This window comes from Sorghum bicolor, chromosome 6 (genome assembly GCF_000003195.3).
Source record: "Sorghum bicolor cultivar BTx623 chromosome 6, Sorghum_bicolor_NCBIv3, whole genome shotgun sequence".
Classification (NCBI taxonomy): Eukaryota; Viridiplantae; Streptophyta; class Magnoliopsida; order Poales; family Poaceae; genus Sorghum; species Sorghum bicolor.
Genome location: NC_012875.2, coordinates 44,376,382 through 44,394,104, shown reverse-complemented (window position 1 = coordinate 44,394,104; position 17,723 = coordinate 44,376,382). Strand labels below are relative to the sequence as shown.

Genomic DNA, 17,723 nt, shown 5'->3' with positions numbered 1-17,723 from the left:
TTCATCCGTTGCATCACGAGCGCCGCCGCGGGCGAGGCCACCGAGCTGCGATCTCGGCCTGACATCCGGCGAGGCGCAGCGCCCCTTGGCACGGACAAGCTCCGCCCGTCCTCTCCTCCCGCTCCCCGGCGCAGGCCCCTTCGCCCGTCGCCACACGAGCGCCGCCGCGGGCAAGGCCATCGAGCTGCGAGCTCAGCCTGAGATCCGGGGAGTCACGATGCCCCTTTCAACGTACGAGCTCTGGCCGTTCTCTCCTCCCCTCGCCGGCGGCGCGACCCCGAGGTGCTATTCTCGCAGGACCGAGCTCCGGTCATCCCCTTCCGGCGGGCCCTACGCCTGGGTGGAGACGCAGAACGACGAAGAGAGGACGCATATTTGCGTCGCGCGTCCGCACCAACCCAAAATGCATGGCTCGTTTGCCTAGTCTGTTGGAGGTTGTTTTGACAGGCAAAATTACTGTGAATGACCTATTTTTAGGTTTGGGTCACATTGTTGGAGTCAGTCTACATACAGAAAAGGTCAGTCACCCAAAACCTTCTTTCTCCAACAACTAACACAAAAAAAAGAGTCATTTTTCTCCATCTGGTGCTGCCAGCTCCTCCGTCTTCGTCTTCGCCACAGCCGGCAACCGAGCTGCAAGTTCCGACACGAGATCCAATGAGGCATGTGGCCCCTTCACGTGGACGAGCTCCGGTAGCGTCCTCGGCACGGCCCCTATGTCCGTTGCCTCACGAGCCCCGCCATGGGTGAGAGCCGCCCTCGCGCGAGCTGCCTCCGTCCCCACTACGAGCGGCACCGCCGCCCTCTCCTTTCCTCGCCATGCTAGTTGCTTCTAGCCGCGCCAATGGCTCCACGGTGTGGCTCTGCCTGGCCACACCGGCCGCATCCACCGCCGGGAGCGAGAACGGGGAAGCCACCACGCGCCACCGTCGGGAGCGAGGACGGTGACGCCCCGACAACACCGAAGATTTGGGTCGTGTGTCGGGAGGACACGTATTTGCCTTCCCTCTCTTTGCACACCCAAAATAGGTACTCTGATTGGCTACTCTGTTGGAGTTTTTTTACTATGCACTATGCATTTTTTGTTTCGGTGGCCTTATATATGCATATGTTGTTGGATACAGTCTCAAGACCTGCAACTAGACCCGAGTGTTATGGTCAGGATGGATGGCAACATAAAAGGGGAAATGAAGATGGATGACATTTGATAGTATAAAAAGAGAAATTGTTTATGAGAGATGGCAATGATTACACTGTTACAATGAAACATCAGTGATACTAAATCAAGCTAAGCACATCTTTGTCCTTTTATTGTTGTCTCTTGGTTGGCACTATAGGTGGCAAAGGATTAGCATCCAAATCCATATGGATAAATCCAATTAAAATCTAAGGAAAAAAAATCCGAACCAATCCTCATAAAAATCAGTTAATGTCCAATCCAATTGCTCATATGTCCAAATTATTAATGTCCAATCCAATTGCTCATATGTTCAAATTCATCCAATATGATCCAATAATAACAAAACTATTATAACTACAGTGCTGATTATATATCAAAAGTTGGACCTCAGAATTTAAAAACTGGTGTTCACAGCTTGAAATTTTATTGAAATGGATTGAATTTTTTGGGATGACTTAATATGATTACCTGCTATTTTGCACGGTAACTAGATATATATGAGCCCCGTGTTAAACTTGGATCCTAAAATTAAAAACCTCTATTCACGCCTTTTAAATTTTTAACAAAATCAATTGAATTTTTTCGGAGATGACTTAATACAATTGCCTGCTTCTTTGTGCAAACATGTGTGACTACATATATATGATGTATCCTACAATTTTAAAAGATGACATTCACACCTTAAAATTTTAGTGAAATCAATTGAATTTTTTTCATGAAAACACTCAAAAGAGTGTTTCACATATAGTATATATCAATGAAAACAAAGAATATTACAAACAATGGATAAAAAGACACAAAACGTCCTCTAAAATATAAGAGTACATCAAAGGCCAAATCGGTTGTCTTCTTCTTTTAGACGTCCACTGATTGTCGAAGCTTATAGATCATACTTGAAAGACAACAAAGAAAAGGACACCTGTAAACACCCCTCGTCAAAACATGACTTTAAAGACCACACAAACTGTTGCTGAGTGTCAGTTGCCCCATCTGGCCATGTAGAGGTTGAAGACAACATGCTAGGTAGGATTCTGGTTGGGAGTTGGAGGCTTGGGTTGTATCGGGGGTTTGGCTGGCCAAGCCCATTTGTTGGGCAGGCCTTAGGTTAGTGGGTAAGGGGACCACACCACTCGGACCTCGACAATGGCGCTCCAAGGTGGGCATCAAACAGGCTCCCACGACCGCGACTCGCCCTCGATAGTCGTCGGGGGACCACACCACTCGGACCTCGACAATGGCACTTCAAGGCGGGCATCAAACAGACTCCCATGACCACGACTCGCCCTTGGTCCTCGTCGGTCACCGCGTTGGCACACTAGCTTCCCTTCTGGTCCTCCCATTCTTGCCTCCTAGGGTCTCGGTAGTGATCCCCTCGACCTTAGCAGCTGACAAACATAGAACATGGCCACATTCTTCATATTAGAAACATTCACTTCCCAATTCGGTAATATTTTTATGTCCCCATGTTATAAAGTATTGCTTTAAGTTATCATTCATGTTACATGTTCATGTTCATGTTCCTTTCTAAGAACATGGCTACTGAGCTTTGACCCTTCAGCTCGAGGTTTTCACTCTCCTTCTAAGCTTTGACCCTCTGTCTCTTGCTCCTGTGTGGTGGCTGTGCGACTGGTGGGTAGGTGACAACAACATCCGCCCAACCACAGGTCTCCACTGGCGTTGCTCGCCCACGGCACAGGCGCATAGTGGGTGTGCGCATTGTGTGTTCCAGCTTAGCCCAACTACCCTACTGGTCTATGGACTATGGTGATTTTTGGTTAATGGTGATGGTTGTTGGAGGAGCTGATGGCGCGGGGTGGACAGGGGGAGGGGAAAAGATGAAGTTGGAGCCAACAATGGGTTCAATAGAGAGGCACTACAAGTAGGCTGGCAGCTCCAACTCCATTTTGCAAGAAGCGTTATAAGAAAAAGTTATTGCCATTAGTCTATTGCAAATTTATGGTTTGACTACTTGTTAGCCAATTAAATAGATAGAGATTGTTCACTAATTAGTGAATTCAATTTAATGGTTATGCAGATTTGAAAAGCTCATGTACTCACTAGCAAAATCCTGCTCTTTGTCGAGTGTCAAACGGTTTGCCGAGTGTTTTCTTCGGGCACACGGCAAAGAAGCCTCTTTGAGAATGTTTTTTTACCTCGGCAAAGACCTTCTTTATCGAGTATAAAAAAACACTCGGCAAAGAAAAATTCAAATTGAATTTTGAAGCCCTAAATAAATTCAAATAAAAAAGTTTTCAACTATAAAGTTGTATAACTTCTCAAGCTCTATAACATTTATTTTGGTCATTTCTTTATTTTTCAAAGTAAAAATAAATCTATTCACAAATTTTACATCGCTCTCTTATAGTTTACGAAACTACGAGAGAGAGAGATAAGTTTGTCAAAAATGCTAGAATCACAATGTCAAATGAATAAATGACCAAATAACCAAAATAAGCTTTATAGATCTTGAAAAGTTATAAGATTTTGTAGTTGACAACTTTTTTATTTGAGTTCATCTTGTCATGCAAAACTGCGTCTTTATTTGAAAATTTTAAAATTCAAATTTTTCAAACGACCTTGGATGAAAAAATTACCTAAATAAACTTTGTAGATCTCGAAAAGTTATGAAACTTTATAGTTGATAAGTTTTTGGTTTGAAATCATCTTATCATGCAAAAACTAGGTTTAAATTTCTAGGCAAAATAATCATCATGTCATGAAAAAAAAGGATAAGGCGTGCTTGTGTGCATTAGTACGCTGGTGTATATGAACATTTACATCTGTAAGTATGACAACAAATAAAATGGTGAAAAAAAATCTAAATACAAATTCATGAAGATACATGGCGGTGACATTCAAAACCAACAAAAAAAAACTATGAATATGCATGGACGAAACAACATATATATATATATATATATATATATATATATATATATATATATATATATATATATATATATATATATATATATATGCATATTATGTTGTAAAAATGCACACAAAAAAAAGACACTACAAGTCATGATAATAATTTTATTAGCCGTTACTGTTTAAAACACGAACGTTTGACCTTTTCCAGTCGTCTTGTCCCGTTGTCCCTTGGCGGCCTTTTACTCCCTCCATCCCACAAATAAATATATTTCTTTATTAGTAAAATTCATGTTTGACTTTTTATCTTATTTATTTTTTTATACAAATAATAAAATAAATAAATCATTATAGAAATATATCTAACAATAAAATAAGTCATAAAAAATAAATAATATTTATTATTATTTTTTTAAATAAGACGAACGATTAAACATGAATCATAAAAGCCAAAAAAGTACGTTTGTTTATTTGTGGAATAGACAGAGGCCTTGTTTAGTTTCAAAAAAATTTGCAAAATTTTTCAAATTCTCCGTCACATCGAATCTTTAGACACATACATGAAGTATTAAATATAGACAAAAATAAAAATTAATTGCACAGTTTGGTTGGAATTGACGAGATTTGAACATAGTTAGTCCATGATTGGATAATATTTATCAAATACAAAGGATAAAGCTACAGTGTCGATTTTGTAAAATATTTTGAAACTAAACAAGGCCAGAGTACACACAATCACACGGAACTCGAGCCCACCAGCAAATGCAGCGAAGTAGAGAAATTGACCATCGCTCGTGCCACTGTGCCAGGTTGCTGTCCATGCTTTCGGCACCCCATAGTGGAGTGGAGTGGAGTGCAGTGCAGTGCACGTGCCCCGGTGGCCGTTCCGCGCCCATTGATGCAACAATTATCGGCCCCAAAAAGGCAGCAGCACCCCGAGTCCCGCAAAGTCTCGCGCTCCGCTCCGGTTCCGACACCACCAGCTATTCCCCTTCCGGTCCACGCTTCCACACACAAAAGTTGCAAAGATGGTTACCACCTGTGCCAGCTCCCAGTTTTTACTACTACACGGCGATTAGCGCGAGCAATCAGCTGCTAATCAGGCATGGCGGATGGTAGTAGTACTAGTATTTCTTCGCCGTAGCCCGTACGTGGCGCCTGGCCCGAGAAAGCGTGGCGAAAGGGCACTCCTGGCCAACTGCCGCCCATGGCCTTTGCTCCTTTCCTTCGCCTTTTCACGCCGAGCTGCAGCGACCGACCGAGCACGAGCACTGCCGCTCTGCTCGCTGCCCTGCAGCGCGCCCGCCGGAAGCTAGCACTGGCCTGCCACGGGCCACACCAAAACATCGTCAGGCTCAGAGCACGCCCTGCAGCTCAGCGTGCCTAGTACTACAAGTGCGCTGCGCTGCGCTGCGCGGCACCGGGCATTGGCATTGGCATTTGCTGGTGTCAGCGAGAGCCGAGAGTGCCGGTAGCACGCGCAGCCTAGGCCCAGCCAGCACAGGCGGAGGCGGAGGCGGAGGCGGACCAAGCAATGGGAGCATGGCCGCGTCCCGGCGCGGCGCCGGCGCCGCGCTCGCTCCTCCTGGCGCTGGCGCTGGCGCTCTGCTCCCTCCTCGCGCAGCCGCAGCCGTCGCGCGCCTTCTTCTTCTTCTTCGGCGTCCGCACCAGCGCGCACGTTCCTCGTCAGGTAAGTTTCCGGTCAGCTTCCGTCATCGGCATGCGCGCTGCAATGCCCCACGGGCTGGGCACGGCTAATGGCATGGCCTTGCACGTCGCGTTTGATTCCATCAGCATCGCGGCGGCGGCGGCGGACGCGAGGAGAAGGTGCCCATGACCGTCGTCGTGCCGGACTACTCGCCGCGTCCCGCGCCGCTCGGCCCCTCGCCCTCGCCCGCGCCGGTGCCGGTGCCCGGCTCGGACGGCGGCGACGACGAGGAGGGCACGCCGAGGCTGCCGTCCGAGCGGCGGAGCACGGGCACGGGCGCGGGCGCGGGCGCGCCCTGGTCGGCCGACCACAGCGCGAGCGCTCAGGCGCCGGCCACCAGCGCCGACTTCATCAGCAGCAGCCCCGCCGTGCCGCTCCCGGCCGGCGTCACGGACTCCGCCACCGTCCTCCCCATGCCCACTCCCGGACACCAACTCCGGGTATACTTTAGTTTGCATTGCACCACCTTTTTCCTCGAGCTTTTGCATGCTCCCGTCCCGTCTTTGCAAAGCTTTGCTTTCCCATTGCTGCTGCTTTGTGTTTGCATTGCATTGCATCTGATCTACCGAGCTTTTTCGCTTTCCTGCACCATGGCCGTCTGACTTGTTTTCCACCGATGCATCGGTGACGACGACGCTTTTGCAGGACGACGACGTGGGGATGGGCACCCTGCGGCTTCAGGTTAGGGCGGTGGTGCAGCTCGCCGTCCCTCTTCTGATCATGATGCTGTCTTTTTAGGGAGGAGATGTTTCTGTAATGTAATCACAAGTGCTTTCCTTCTCTCTGTCTGTAGCCTCCTCTGCTCTGAGATTCCTTGATCATCATCACCTCATCTGTAACCAAGCTCGCCAATGCTTGCTAATTCCTGAGTCCATGCCTTATATGAGTCAGTGAGCTCGATCAGTTCTCTAGCACTCCTTTACTTCGTTTCATCTTCACAGCAGGATTGCAGGAACTGATTGTTTATGCAGCAATCGAGTAGTGGCGCGGATATACCTCGCCTGTGAGTGTGATGTGAATAAAAAATCCACCTAGTAAGCAGGGGTCTTGCATTGATGTTCTGAAACCTGGCCGGTTATATGGAAAGAATAGAAGTGGTGGCAAGAGTGAGGTGCTGACAACTGTACCAAATGTTGCTCAAGTCAACTCGTTGGCGAACACACACATAGATTCTGCTGCTGGCTTGCTTGTTTTAAAATCTACAAGTTTTAAAATCTCGACATTACTTACTGTCGAGATTTTAAAATCTACAGTAGAAGAATCGAGTGAACTCCAACGTTACTGTACTGAATTGCCTTTGCATTATTTTCAACTGTGTCCATACATGAATTGCTAAGCTTTTCCCAGCATGAAGCACAACAGAAACATTTTTGCAGGGGAAACGCTGAGATTTCACATCTATGTTGTTGTTGGTCAATTGGCATGATGTGGCTTATCTACATTGATCTGCTCTAAGCATGGACGGACCTACAGTTGTGCCCGGGTATTTCCGGGCATACCCTACATTTTTAGAAAAAAATTAATAGGTATTTGAGATATATACATGTATAATATACATAAGATGTTAAAACTTTTCTCTGTGTTTCTGGGTCATTTTATTCAGCAATTCACCTCTAACTCAAAAGCAATCCCATAAGCCACGCGAATCCAGACGGTCCATGACTCATCTAACCTTCCCACTCACTTCTCCACTCTCCCAAAATCCCAAAACCATCAGGCCTAGTCCGTAGGGGTAGGGCAGCCGCGCACTGATGCGCAGGCATGCGCTTCCGCGACTCTCGACCACTCGCCGCCGCTTTCACCGCGCGCCGCCGCTCGCGATTCGCCACTGACGCGCAGGCAGGCGCTGCGGCCTGTGCGGACACTCACGTTGCCGGCGTCCCCGCACTGCCGCTTCGGCGGCTTCGCTCCCCGGCATCGGGCGTCCCTGTGCCGCCGCGCGGCCAGTCGGCCACGACGCCCCCTTTGCTTGGACCCAGAGGTAATAAAACTCAAATCCCTTTTCTTTTCCCTTTGTTGGTTATATTAAATGTCATTTTCAATTACAAAATAAAATTTATAGATATGCAATGCATTTGAACTACATGTATCTTTTATCTAAGCAGATCTAAACATTTTGTGTCGTTCATCCAAATTTTTTTTACCATGTGCATACCCTGCTCCCAATTCCTGGGTCCGCCACTGGCTCTAAGACTGAAATCTTCTACTATGTCAGCAATTAGAGAATTGGAGAACTGGAGTTCGTCACTCCAAGAGCATCCAAGTTATGCGGAAGGTTTTTTTTTTTTTAAAAAAACTAGGTTTCGATTCATTACTCATTGGCTAATAAAAACACCTTCAGGCACGAAAAACAAAAAGGAATGTTATTGAAACAAGTAAAAGGAGTTTAAATAAAGAACCTTTTCATAATGTTTGATTTCCCAAACAATTCACAGAAGAATAATTGTAGGATCACCTTCATATGAGTGTTCAACACTCAATTTGTATAATGGTGCAACTTGTCTTTTCTGGCAAGATCGGTGGGCAGACAATATCTGGAGTCAAGTTTTTCCTGAGCTGTATTCCTTCAGTAAAAATGTGAATGTTACTCTGCAGACAGGGATACATACACCATCACTTTCATGATCTGTTCCATCTCCCTCTCTCTCTCAAGAGGCTCATTCTCAGTTTGTTCAGTTAGATTCAGTGATTCAGAACCTGAATCTGCATGAGGGCTAAATGGACTTACAATTGGGGGACTTCTGCATTCTCTTGCAAAAGAGCTTACCTTCAAATGATGGGTCATACCCCAATTCATTCTAGTTTTCGTTGGCTGTGGAGATCATCTTGTTAGAATAAGCGTAAATTTTTCTTCTGGCTACTTCTAAAGTTCAGGTTAAACACCAGAGCCCTCTTAAGGCGCAGAAATATGTTCCTTGAAAACTATTCTTGTGCCTTCTGCACATTAAATGTTGAGGAGGATCTCCTTCATCTTTTCTTTCACTGTCCTTTTGCCGCGAGCTGCTGGTTTCTTCTCCATTTAATAGTTCCCAACTGTGATGGTATGGAGAATATCTGAATATGCTAGACAATCTTAAATGTCAGATTCACCTCCCTTTCTTCATGGAAGTCATTGCTACCAAGGTTTTTAATTTTGGTATCGCAAAAATTTCGGTCACCACCGAAATTACCGAAATTCGTGAAATTCGGTTAAAATTTCGCCGAAATTTTTTTAGAGACTAGCACATGATGTTTTTCTTATAAAAAATAGATCTAAACAAGTATCAATATGATTTATGACTACACATCTATGGAATAGAAGAATATGTAATATAAACAATAGAAAATATGAGTCTAAAGTTATATAGCACATGTACTAGTATATAATGAAATTTCAGATTTTTCTTTCTGCCACCACCAAAATTACCGAAATTCATGAAATTTCGCCGAAATTTTGAACCCTGTTTGTTACTATGTGCTGGTCCATCTGGGTGGTTCGCAGTGAAGCTATTTTCAATGATGTGCCTCCTTCACTTCACCGCTGCAAGATAATTTTTAAGAAAGAGTTTGCCTTAGTTTTACTAAGAGCAAAAGATCAGAGAAGTACCACCCCCTCATAGATCAATGGATAGTTTCAACTTTGTAATTTTTCTTGTTATGAGTTCTTGTGTAACCTTTCTTATTTTTTTTATTTCCTTTTTTGTTTCTTGACCCTTTTTCTCGGTCTTGTAACTTGTTTTATTTATTTATATATAAATTTTCAGTAGGGGTCTTCACCCCTCCTGTTCCCTCAAAAAAAAATGAGTGTTGGTTGTTTCTTCCTTGTTTTTTTTCCTTACTGCTATTGCAAGATTTCAAAATAAACATATTCAAATAACAAATAAAGAATTTGTTCCAATTCATTTGCATCAAAGTAAAGTTTTAATGTCAAGATACTCAATTAAAAACACAAATTCATATTTTAATGGGACAATGTGTTACAGCAAATGAAACCTGATTTTATAATATAGCCAATATCAGAGTTGGCCGCGGCATATTAATTTTTCGAGTGTCCCACGACCAAATTCGCCTTGATAAAATTCCGTGATAGTTTCCTCATATTAATTGCAGAATATTTGTGTACCCCATCCTGTTTTTCTTTTCTCGAGAACAACATGAGCCGAAGCCGATGGTTGATATTGTTCGATCAAATGATGAGTTGATTTTTAACGGTTTGAGAGATGTGATTATATAGTTGTAAAAAAAAACAGGATAAACGTTAGGAAAAAGAATAATCAAATTAACTTTTGTCGCGTCGCGATGAAACAAGATCATGTCATCCCGGTCGTCCACGATACGTACGTATGTACGCTCGTGAAGTAGACAATGACGTAAGTCTGATGTATTTTTGTCTCACATGAGACTGAGAGCATGCAACAAAGTTTACCTGCTGTACTGTCAGTTTTCAAGGCTTTTATCATTGCTAACCTTGTAAGCACCAGCAACTTTAAATTTTTGTAGGTATCGGCAAGATCGACGGCATCCTCCTAGGACAACTTCACAGAAGGCAAAAATATACAAACAGTATTTGGCATCATCCAAGCACAACTTCACCGAAGCCACATATACATACAGTATATGCTTGGACTTTTTTTTTTGACAAATTATGCTTGGACTTGGACGCGCACGCTATATATAAAGCGCTGCATGTTGCGTGCCATTTGCTTCCCAATTAAATCCCAAGTGCTTCGTGCATCATCATCTGTCTATCAGCAGATCACCATGGGTGGATGGAGTCCAATTCCAAGCTCTGATGAGACTGAGACCGACACCGTCCAGGATCAGGGCTCAAAGACCGCGAAAGACCAGACCCTAAAGATCGCCAAAGATGTCACCCAAGTGCGTGCGTAAACAAATTGTAGTTGTAGTAGTAGTCTGCAGCTAGGCATTCACTCGTATCTGTCCATCTGAATCAGTTAAGCAAACTTTGTCACTGCAAATTAAATTAACTTGTTCATCAGTTGATTGGCAACACCCCGTTGGTGTACCTGAACAAGGTGGTGGCTGGCTGCCAGGCGCGTGTAGCTGCCAAGCTTGAGATCATGGCGCCCTGCTCCAGCGTCAAGGACAGGTGCTCTCTTAGCTTGCTTGCCTGCCTGTTTGTTTGTTTGTTCCAGAATGCAATTGCAATCAGGCGCCTGTCTGTGAAAATCTTCAGGATTGGTTACAGCATGATCGCTGATGCTGAGGAGAAGGGCCTCATCACCCCTGGGAAGGTGAGGGAGATCAACGACAACGACAACGACGACGACGACCCATGCATGCTGCCATGCATGGAAATTAATCAGGCTTTCGTGCTGAATTTCATGTTGCGTACGTTCATATCATATCAGAGCGTCCTGATCGAGCCGACGGGCGGCAACACGGGCATCGGGCTGGCGTTCATGGCGGCGGCGAAGGGGTACAGGCTGATCGTGGCGATGCCGGCGTCGGTGAGCACGGAGCGGCGCGCCGTGCTGAGGGCGTTCGGCGCGGAGGTGGTGCTGACGGACCCGACGCTGAGCATGGACGGCGTGGTGCGCAAGGCGGAGGAGGTGGCGGCGCGGACGCCGGGAGCCCACGTGCTCCAGCAGTTCGCCAACCCGGCCAACCCCAGGGCGCACTACGAGACGACGGGGCCCGAGATCTGGACCGCCACGGGAGGCAAGGTCGACGTCCTCGTCGCCGGCGTCGGGACCGGCGGCACCGTCACCGGCGCCGGGAGGTACCTCAAGGAGAGGAACCCCGCCATCAAGATCTACGGCGTCGAGCCGTCCGACAGCGCCGTGCTGTCCGGAGGGAAACCTGGTCCGCACAAGATTCAGGGCCTCGGCGCCGGCTTCGTCCCCGGCGTGCTCGACGTCTGCCTCCTCGACGAGGTCTTCCAGGTCACCAACGAGGAGGCCGCCGGCATGGCGAAGCAGATCGCGTTGGAAGAAGGGCTACTGGTGAGCGAGCGACCTCACCGATCCGCGCTGTTCCAATCCCAGCTCTGCATCTGCTGACTGACGGTCTTCCCTTTCACGTTCAGGTCGGGATATCGTCGGGTGCCACCGCGGTCGCCGCCGTCAGAGTCGCCAGGAGAGCCGAGAACCGGGGCAAGCTCATCGTTGTAAGCTGCTGCTTCTGCCTCTGCCTCTGCGAAAGGATGAAAACGGTTCAGAAACGGTCGAAAACGAAATTACAATATAGAAAACGAACGTGGTTGGTACGGAATATTTCTATATTTTAACAATTAAAGAGTACAAAAAATGATTCAAAATGGTTGTGAAACTAACTGAAACTGATAAATTTTTATGTTTGACAAAATTCGAAAACGGTATCTTAATATAGAAAACGATATCATAATATAGAAAACGAAAGCGGTCGGTATGGAATATTTTCTGTTCCATTTTCATCCTGCGGACGTGTGCTGTGACGAAATGGACGGCTGTCTCGTAATTCACTTGTTCTTCGTCTCTGTGGGTGGCTGCAGGCGATCTTCGCGAGCTTCGGCGAGCGATACCTGTCGTCGTTCATGTACGAGTCGCTCAAGGACGAAGCCGAAAGCATGGCCTTCGAGCCATGACCATGAGTACTGAGCGACGCCACAAGTCTGGCCTGGCCATGCATTGCACTCCCCGGCTTCTAGTATGTTCGAGAAGGCCTGCGCAGCTGCGCTCGCTCCAGCAGAACAAGAAGACGTCGTGTTTTCTCTGGCCCTGGCGTGCCTCACAAATGCATCTGTCATCAGCTTTTTTTTTCCTCCCTCCCTGTTGTCAGAAAATAAATTAACAATTTTCATCTCTATCTATATCAGAATTGGCAGAGATCACGTATGTAATCAAAAAAGGAAAAAAGTTCAGAGGAAAATTCACCGCCGGCGTTTGGTTCATTTTACTCCCGCCAGGTATCTCAGTTGATCCAATCTATCCATTAAGAAGATTAGTTTGTTGTTTCTCCATGTAGAAGTTAAATTTTAATTTCAAAATTTGTCAGGTGATAATGAATATTATCATTTATATTACAAAAATACATCATAAAGTTTGTTAGTATTTCGAAACATTATGACATTAAATAAAAAATAAACACTACAAATACAAATTTGTACGAAAAATATTAATGAAAAAAATCATAATGTAAATCATGGGGTCCTTTATCACCTCACAATTTTTTAGATCAAAATTCAACTTGTACATGGAGAGACAAAAAAAGATAACTCTTGTTAAGGGATAAATTAGACCAAATAAAATAGCTGAGAGTACTAAATTGAACCAAACATTAGTTTAGGGGGGGTATCTGAACATTGTCTAAACTTGTAGGAAGTAATTTTGACCTTTTCATTTAAAATACCACCATTGCAATAACTTTTATTATTGAGCATGGATGGATAGAGTGATCAAAATAATTGCAGGTTTCGTTTTGTGTACTAAGACAAAATTTTCATAAGAGCAAACCCCCAAAATCGAGGGCTATGCAGTTCTTCGTATGGAATGGATAATCTTTCCTTTACTATCTTGGTCTTTACTTATAAACCTATAATGGGTTTAAATGATGATAGGTGTGTGGCTGTAGTAAGCGTGGGCCAATGCTTCTTCTTAGAAGGAAGTTTTAAACTATATTCTCTTTTTATTATCGAAAAAATATTCATACAAGCTATCCACGTCCATAAACCATATCAAGACGAAATTTGAACCCTGGCTGTGTGCACGACGAGTTGAAAAAAAGAAGCTTTTCCCGGCCCTTGGAAAAAAGAAGCTTCTCCCAGCCCTCTCTAACTCTATGAGATCAATGGTTTCTGCAAGTTCCTGATGTGAGAGATCCTTTGTGAGAATGGCTGCTTCTATGATAAGATCGACTTCAAACTATGACAAAAATCCTAAGTTTGAGGCTCTTCGTTCTTCAACTGAAAGGCCCTCATTCTATTCATTGTTAACATGAAGCACAATGTTAATAGTTTATCACGTAAAGTATCCCAAAAATAATTTGTAAATCAAGTGTGTATTAATTAACTAGTACCTGAATAATGTATACATATATGAGGTTATTTGAATGAATTGCAATAGGGTCTAAAATTTTGTGGGAAACCTAGATTTCAAATATGGTGGGACAATTCAAAATTTTAATTAGGATTTTAGTGGCGGTTTAGTTTGACCAGAACCGACCTTCTAAAAAGAATTCTAGGGACAGTTTGTTTAAGCCAACATTCCCTGAAAATATTTTTTTCAGTTGAGGTTGCCTTGACACAACCGTTGTTGAAAAAGTAGTTTTTTTAAGAAAAAATCATTAAGGCAACCACATCTAGAAACATGGTTTAGGGACGGTTGTCATAGAGCAACCGCCACTGAAATTTTTTTACAATGACTGTTGTCACAAAGCAACCGTTGTCTTAAACCAAGCACCTGTGAAAAACATATTTTTAGGGGCAGATTGCTTAACGAAACCACCCCTAAAAATGCTTTTGCAGAGACGGTTGAATGCCCGACACTATAAAGGATACATCTTTACAATCGATGACATAGCGATAGTTTTATGAACCGGCCCTGAAGATCGTTTTTTTACTATGAGCACAAAAATTAGTTCTGCAGTAGTCCAGTGGAGTGGGTTGCGGGTGGCTCCTTCCTTCGATCTGAGCTTGGAGTGATTGAGAACTAGATACAGGGAGGCTGCTTCCATTCGGCAACCATGGGACAAATGGGAGCTGACATTTTTTTTTATCTTTGATTGTTGGGACTGACAGATCGCTGTCTCTTATCGCCCAAATCGATCATAATCAACTCGTTGAAAGCTCGGTAGCTATTTCACTGGTAATTGATTACATCGGAGGTTAAGCAAACAAGAAGCAGCACAATTAATTAACGGTGTTGTCAGATCATGCCACCGAGGGCCCAACCAAACAACATTTAAAGTTAACCAATGGACAACAATCACTACTTTTGATAGGAGATTATATGACTCATTTTGCACCAAGAAGTACAACATAATGCTCCCATACGAAGACACGGTAAACAGTAAAGACACATAGCTTCAGACGACAACAGGTACTAAGATAGCCATAGGTATCCTCTGTATTCATGGTCAGTCTATCCATCTCCTTATGCATCTCCTGTAGATCCAGCAGCTGCAGGCATGTCATCATCTTTATGAAATTTGAGTGTTGCACCTACGATCGGGTGCAGCATAGTTCTCTTCTTCTTCTTGGGCTTACCTTTCCGTAGAAGCTGCAATACAGTGGTTCATGTAGTATAACTTGTTACATGACATATCATATAATATCCTAATAAATAATCCTATATATGGAACTAGTGGTCAAATGTTTGAATGGCTAATATGATGCAGAGAATAGACCGTGCTAACCTTCTTAATTGTTGCTTTCATCCTGCTGCACAGTGTGTGCTTATTCTGTGACACGTACTCCCTCAGTTCTGGACCAGCCATTGTTTCCATCCTGTTCATCTGTCAATAACGCGAAACCATAATTACCAGGTTAACTGCCTAGTCTGTCCCAAATCCTTGCTGGAATAAATACATATATATGAGCTATTTTATATCATATATGTGTTGAGGTGAATTGAGATAGAACTTGAACTAAATCTCACTCTAATACATGTGGTTTGAGGTGAATCCGATAACATACAAACAAGGACTTAGTGCGACAACATACTTCTTTTGAAAAGTGGAATGTAAAATATGTAGAAGTGATGCATCAAGGGCCATCAGTGCTGCCACACTTACCATAGAGTTGCATTCCCCTGCTTCTTTCCTTAAGGCCGCTAGGGCTGCATTTGCAGCATCTTTCTTCTCTCGCAATGACACTGACTTCTTGCCCTTATTACCCCCTTGAGCCATATCCAGGTAGTAGCTATCTAGGAGATCAGAGACTAGTACTGTTTCGAAGTTGAGGACTTGTTGCTTTGCAAAAACTGCAGGACTGATCAGGTCTATTTATAGGCGATGTGGCTCTACTCTTGATAAACATTGCCTTGTTTTAAGTATATGTTTTCAAGAAGAAAATCATGCTACCTTTCATTTGCTTGCGGCTGTCACTAATTAAAGTCGTCAGTTTTTCAGTTGCTGACCCAAACATATGCTAAAACTGTTTCAGGATTTATGGAAGCGCTTGATGCTTCTCTGAATTTAAGGAGGCTCACATGGATTTCTTGAGCCAGCTAGTCCCACTTTAGTATGATCTCTCTTTTCCTTAGTTTAAGAGGGGGAAGATGGGTAGAATTTTATTGTGGCAGTTAGTTTACTAGCAGTTTCCAGCTGTTCCTCTCTATACTAAAAATGCTCTATTTTTGCTTCCTTCTCTTTTGGTTATTCTTGTCTTTTAGAACCAGAGTTGCTTTACATTATCTGGGGTGTCTTTAAGCAACTAATTTTATACTTCTTTTCAGCCATGAGTTTCAACATAGTTTTTATTAGAAAGGCGGAAGCGGTGAAGGCGGCGATAGTCTTTTGTTCATGAGGGCAAGGCAGAGCTGAGACGTCTTGGGCCATGGTCGCACCCATATTGGCCCAGATCAAGCCCAACAGCAGTTCGACGGTGCCCTAGTTAGGTCTCGCGGTCCCACCTCACCAGCTCCCTCCCTCTCGCTGCTTGCGTGACTTGACTTGCCGCTCACTCGCTCTGCCGCTCATCGCTTCCGCTTCCGCTTCGCGCCTCTGCCCTCCAGGCTCATCGGCACCGCCTCGCTGCCTCCAGCCACTAGTGATGCAACCCCCAGTCATTGCTGCTAGGCACTGCCGAGCCGTTGCCGCTAGACGCCGTTGCATTGGCCAGCAGCCTGAAGTAGGCAGCTGCTACATCTACTCGGCTGTTGCTGGCACTTGGCCGCCACCCGCTGGCCAGGTAGCCGGCCCTAGTTGCTCTCAAGCCCCAGTCGGCTACGAGTGCTTGCCAATCCAAAAGAACCAATTTAATTAGTTTTCCTCAAACAACAATTGCTGGCGTGCAAATCGAGATAGATGAATAATCATATGATCCGAACGGTTTGTTTAGTCCATCGTTGTTGCACATCCAAACAAAACAATATCTAGCAAAGCTTCAAAAGGCTTATTCAACCCATTTTCTTGCTCGACTAGACAAAACAGTATCCGGCAAAGGTTCCAAACATGTCCTAGTACTTTGTACCAGCATAATTGAGATTGATCACACCCTCCAGTTCTCCAATATTTAGATTGAATGATGATGTGTCCTGTTTATGTGTTCAATAAATTACATTATTTTGAGAGAGCATAGAAAGAGGCTCTGATAATTATTAGTCAAATATGCATATGTAACCAGGGGCCAAGCTATGTTATACCAGGGTTACAAATGCCCCCCTCCCACCTAAAATAGGAAAACCCAATTATTATATATATATATATATATATATATATATATATACCCTTTAAACAACAATCTATCCACCAACAAGGAAAACGCCGGTGCTGTTAGACTTCATCACCTTTTCTTCGGTGATTTTGGTATGATTTTCTTTTTGTGCTCAAGTATTTGATATACAAATGTGGTCTTTCCTCCTGTTTTGTGTAACATTGCTTTTGCGTAAAGCTCTACTCTGTGATGTGCCTTGTACTAATTAATGGAGCTGATGAATGGTGGTGTGAGAGCTAAATTTGTGCAATGTTGCTTGTTTACTCTCAGCTGCTCCCCTCTTGAAGCAAGACCATGTTTGAGCACTGATCGCTAGCACAATCTTGTCGTTTATGTTGCCCCACTAGAGCCTGAATTCAGGTAAGTTCTAGATAGCAATATTTGTTGATGCAACCAAAAGTAAATCAAGTAGTGCACAATATACATGTTGGTACCATAAAAAGGGATACCCAAATCAGAGCAATAAAAAACGCAAAAAACAAAGCATACTAACCACAATCACCGGGGTACGGGCCCCAGCTCATTCGACTCGCCCGACCCCTCAGGGCCTCGGACGTAAGTTCCGACTCGCCCGACCCCTCAGGGCCTCGGACGTAAGTTCCGTCTCGCCC

General features: G+C 44.4%; 3 protein-coding genes across 3 annotated transcripts; 2 read left to right on the top strand and 1 right to left on the bottom strand.

The window, feature by feature from the left end:
* Nucleotides 743-12,324, top strand: LOC8077588 (cysteine synthase). Its single transcript, XM_021462771.1, has 7 exons — nucleotides 743-763; nucleotides 10,596-10,616; nucleotides 10,739-10,848; nucleotides 10,936-10,993; nucleotides 11,111-11,704; nucleotides 11,788-11,868; nucleotides 12,232-12,324. Exons 1-7 carry the CDS (start codon nucleotides 743-745, stop codon nucleotides 12,322-12,324), a joined length of 978 nt encoding a protein of 325 aa, XP_021318446.1.
* On the top strand, nucleotides 5,479-6,668 carry LOC8077589. The gene is made up of 3 exons (XM_002447778.2): nucleotides 5,479-5,741; nucleotides 5,846-6,199; nucleotides 6,405-6,668. The coding sequence occupies exons 1-3, from the start codon at nucleotides 5,586-5,588 to the stop codon at nucleotides 6,495-6,497; spliced, it is 603 nt and encodes a 200-aa protein (XP_002447823.2). The 5' UTR covers nucleotides 5,479-5,585; the 3' UTR covers nucleotides 6,498-6,668.
* Nucleotides 14,645-15,644, bottom strand: LOC110436249. Its single transcript, XM_021462773.1, has 3 exons — nucleotides 15,471-15,644; nucleotides 15,093-15,191; nucleotides 14,645-14,956 (listed from the first exon to the last, which is right to left on the bottom strand). The coding sequence occupies exons 1-3, from the start codon at nucleotides 15,582-15,584 to the stop codon at nucleotides 14,831-14,833; spliced, it is 339 nt and encodes a 112-aa protein (XP_021318448.1). The 5' UTR covers nucleotides 15,585-15,644; the 3' UTR covers nucleotides 14,645-14,830.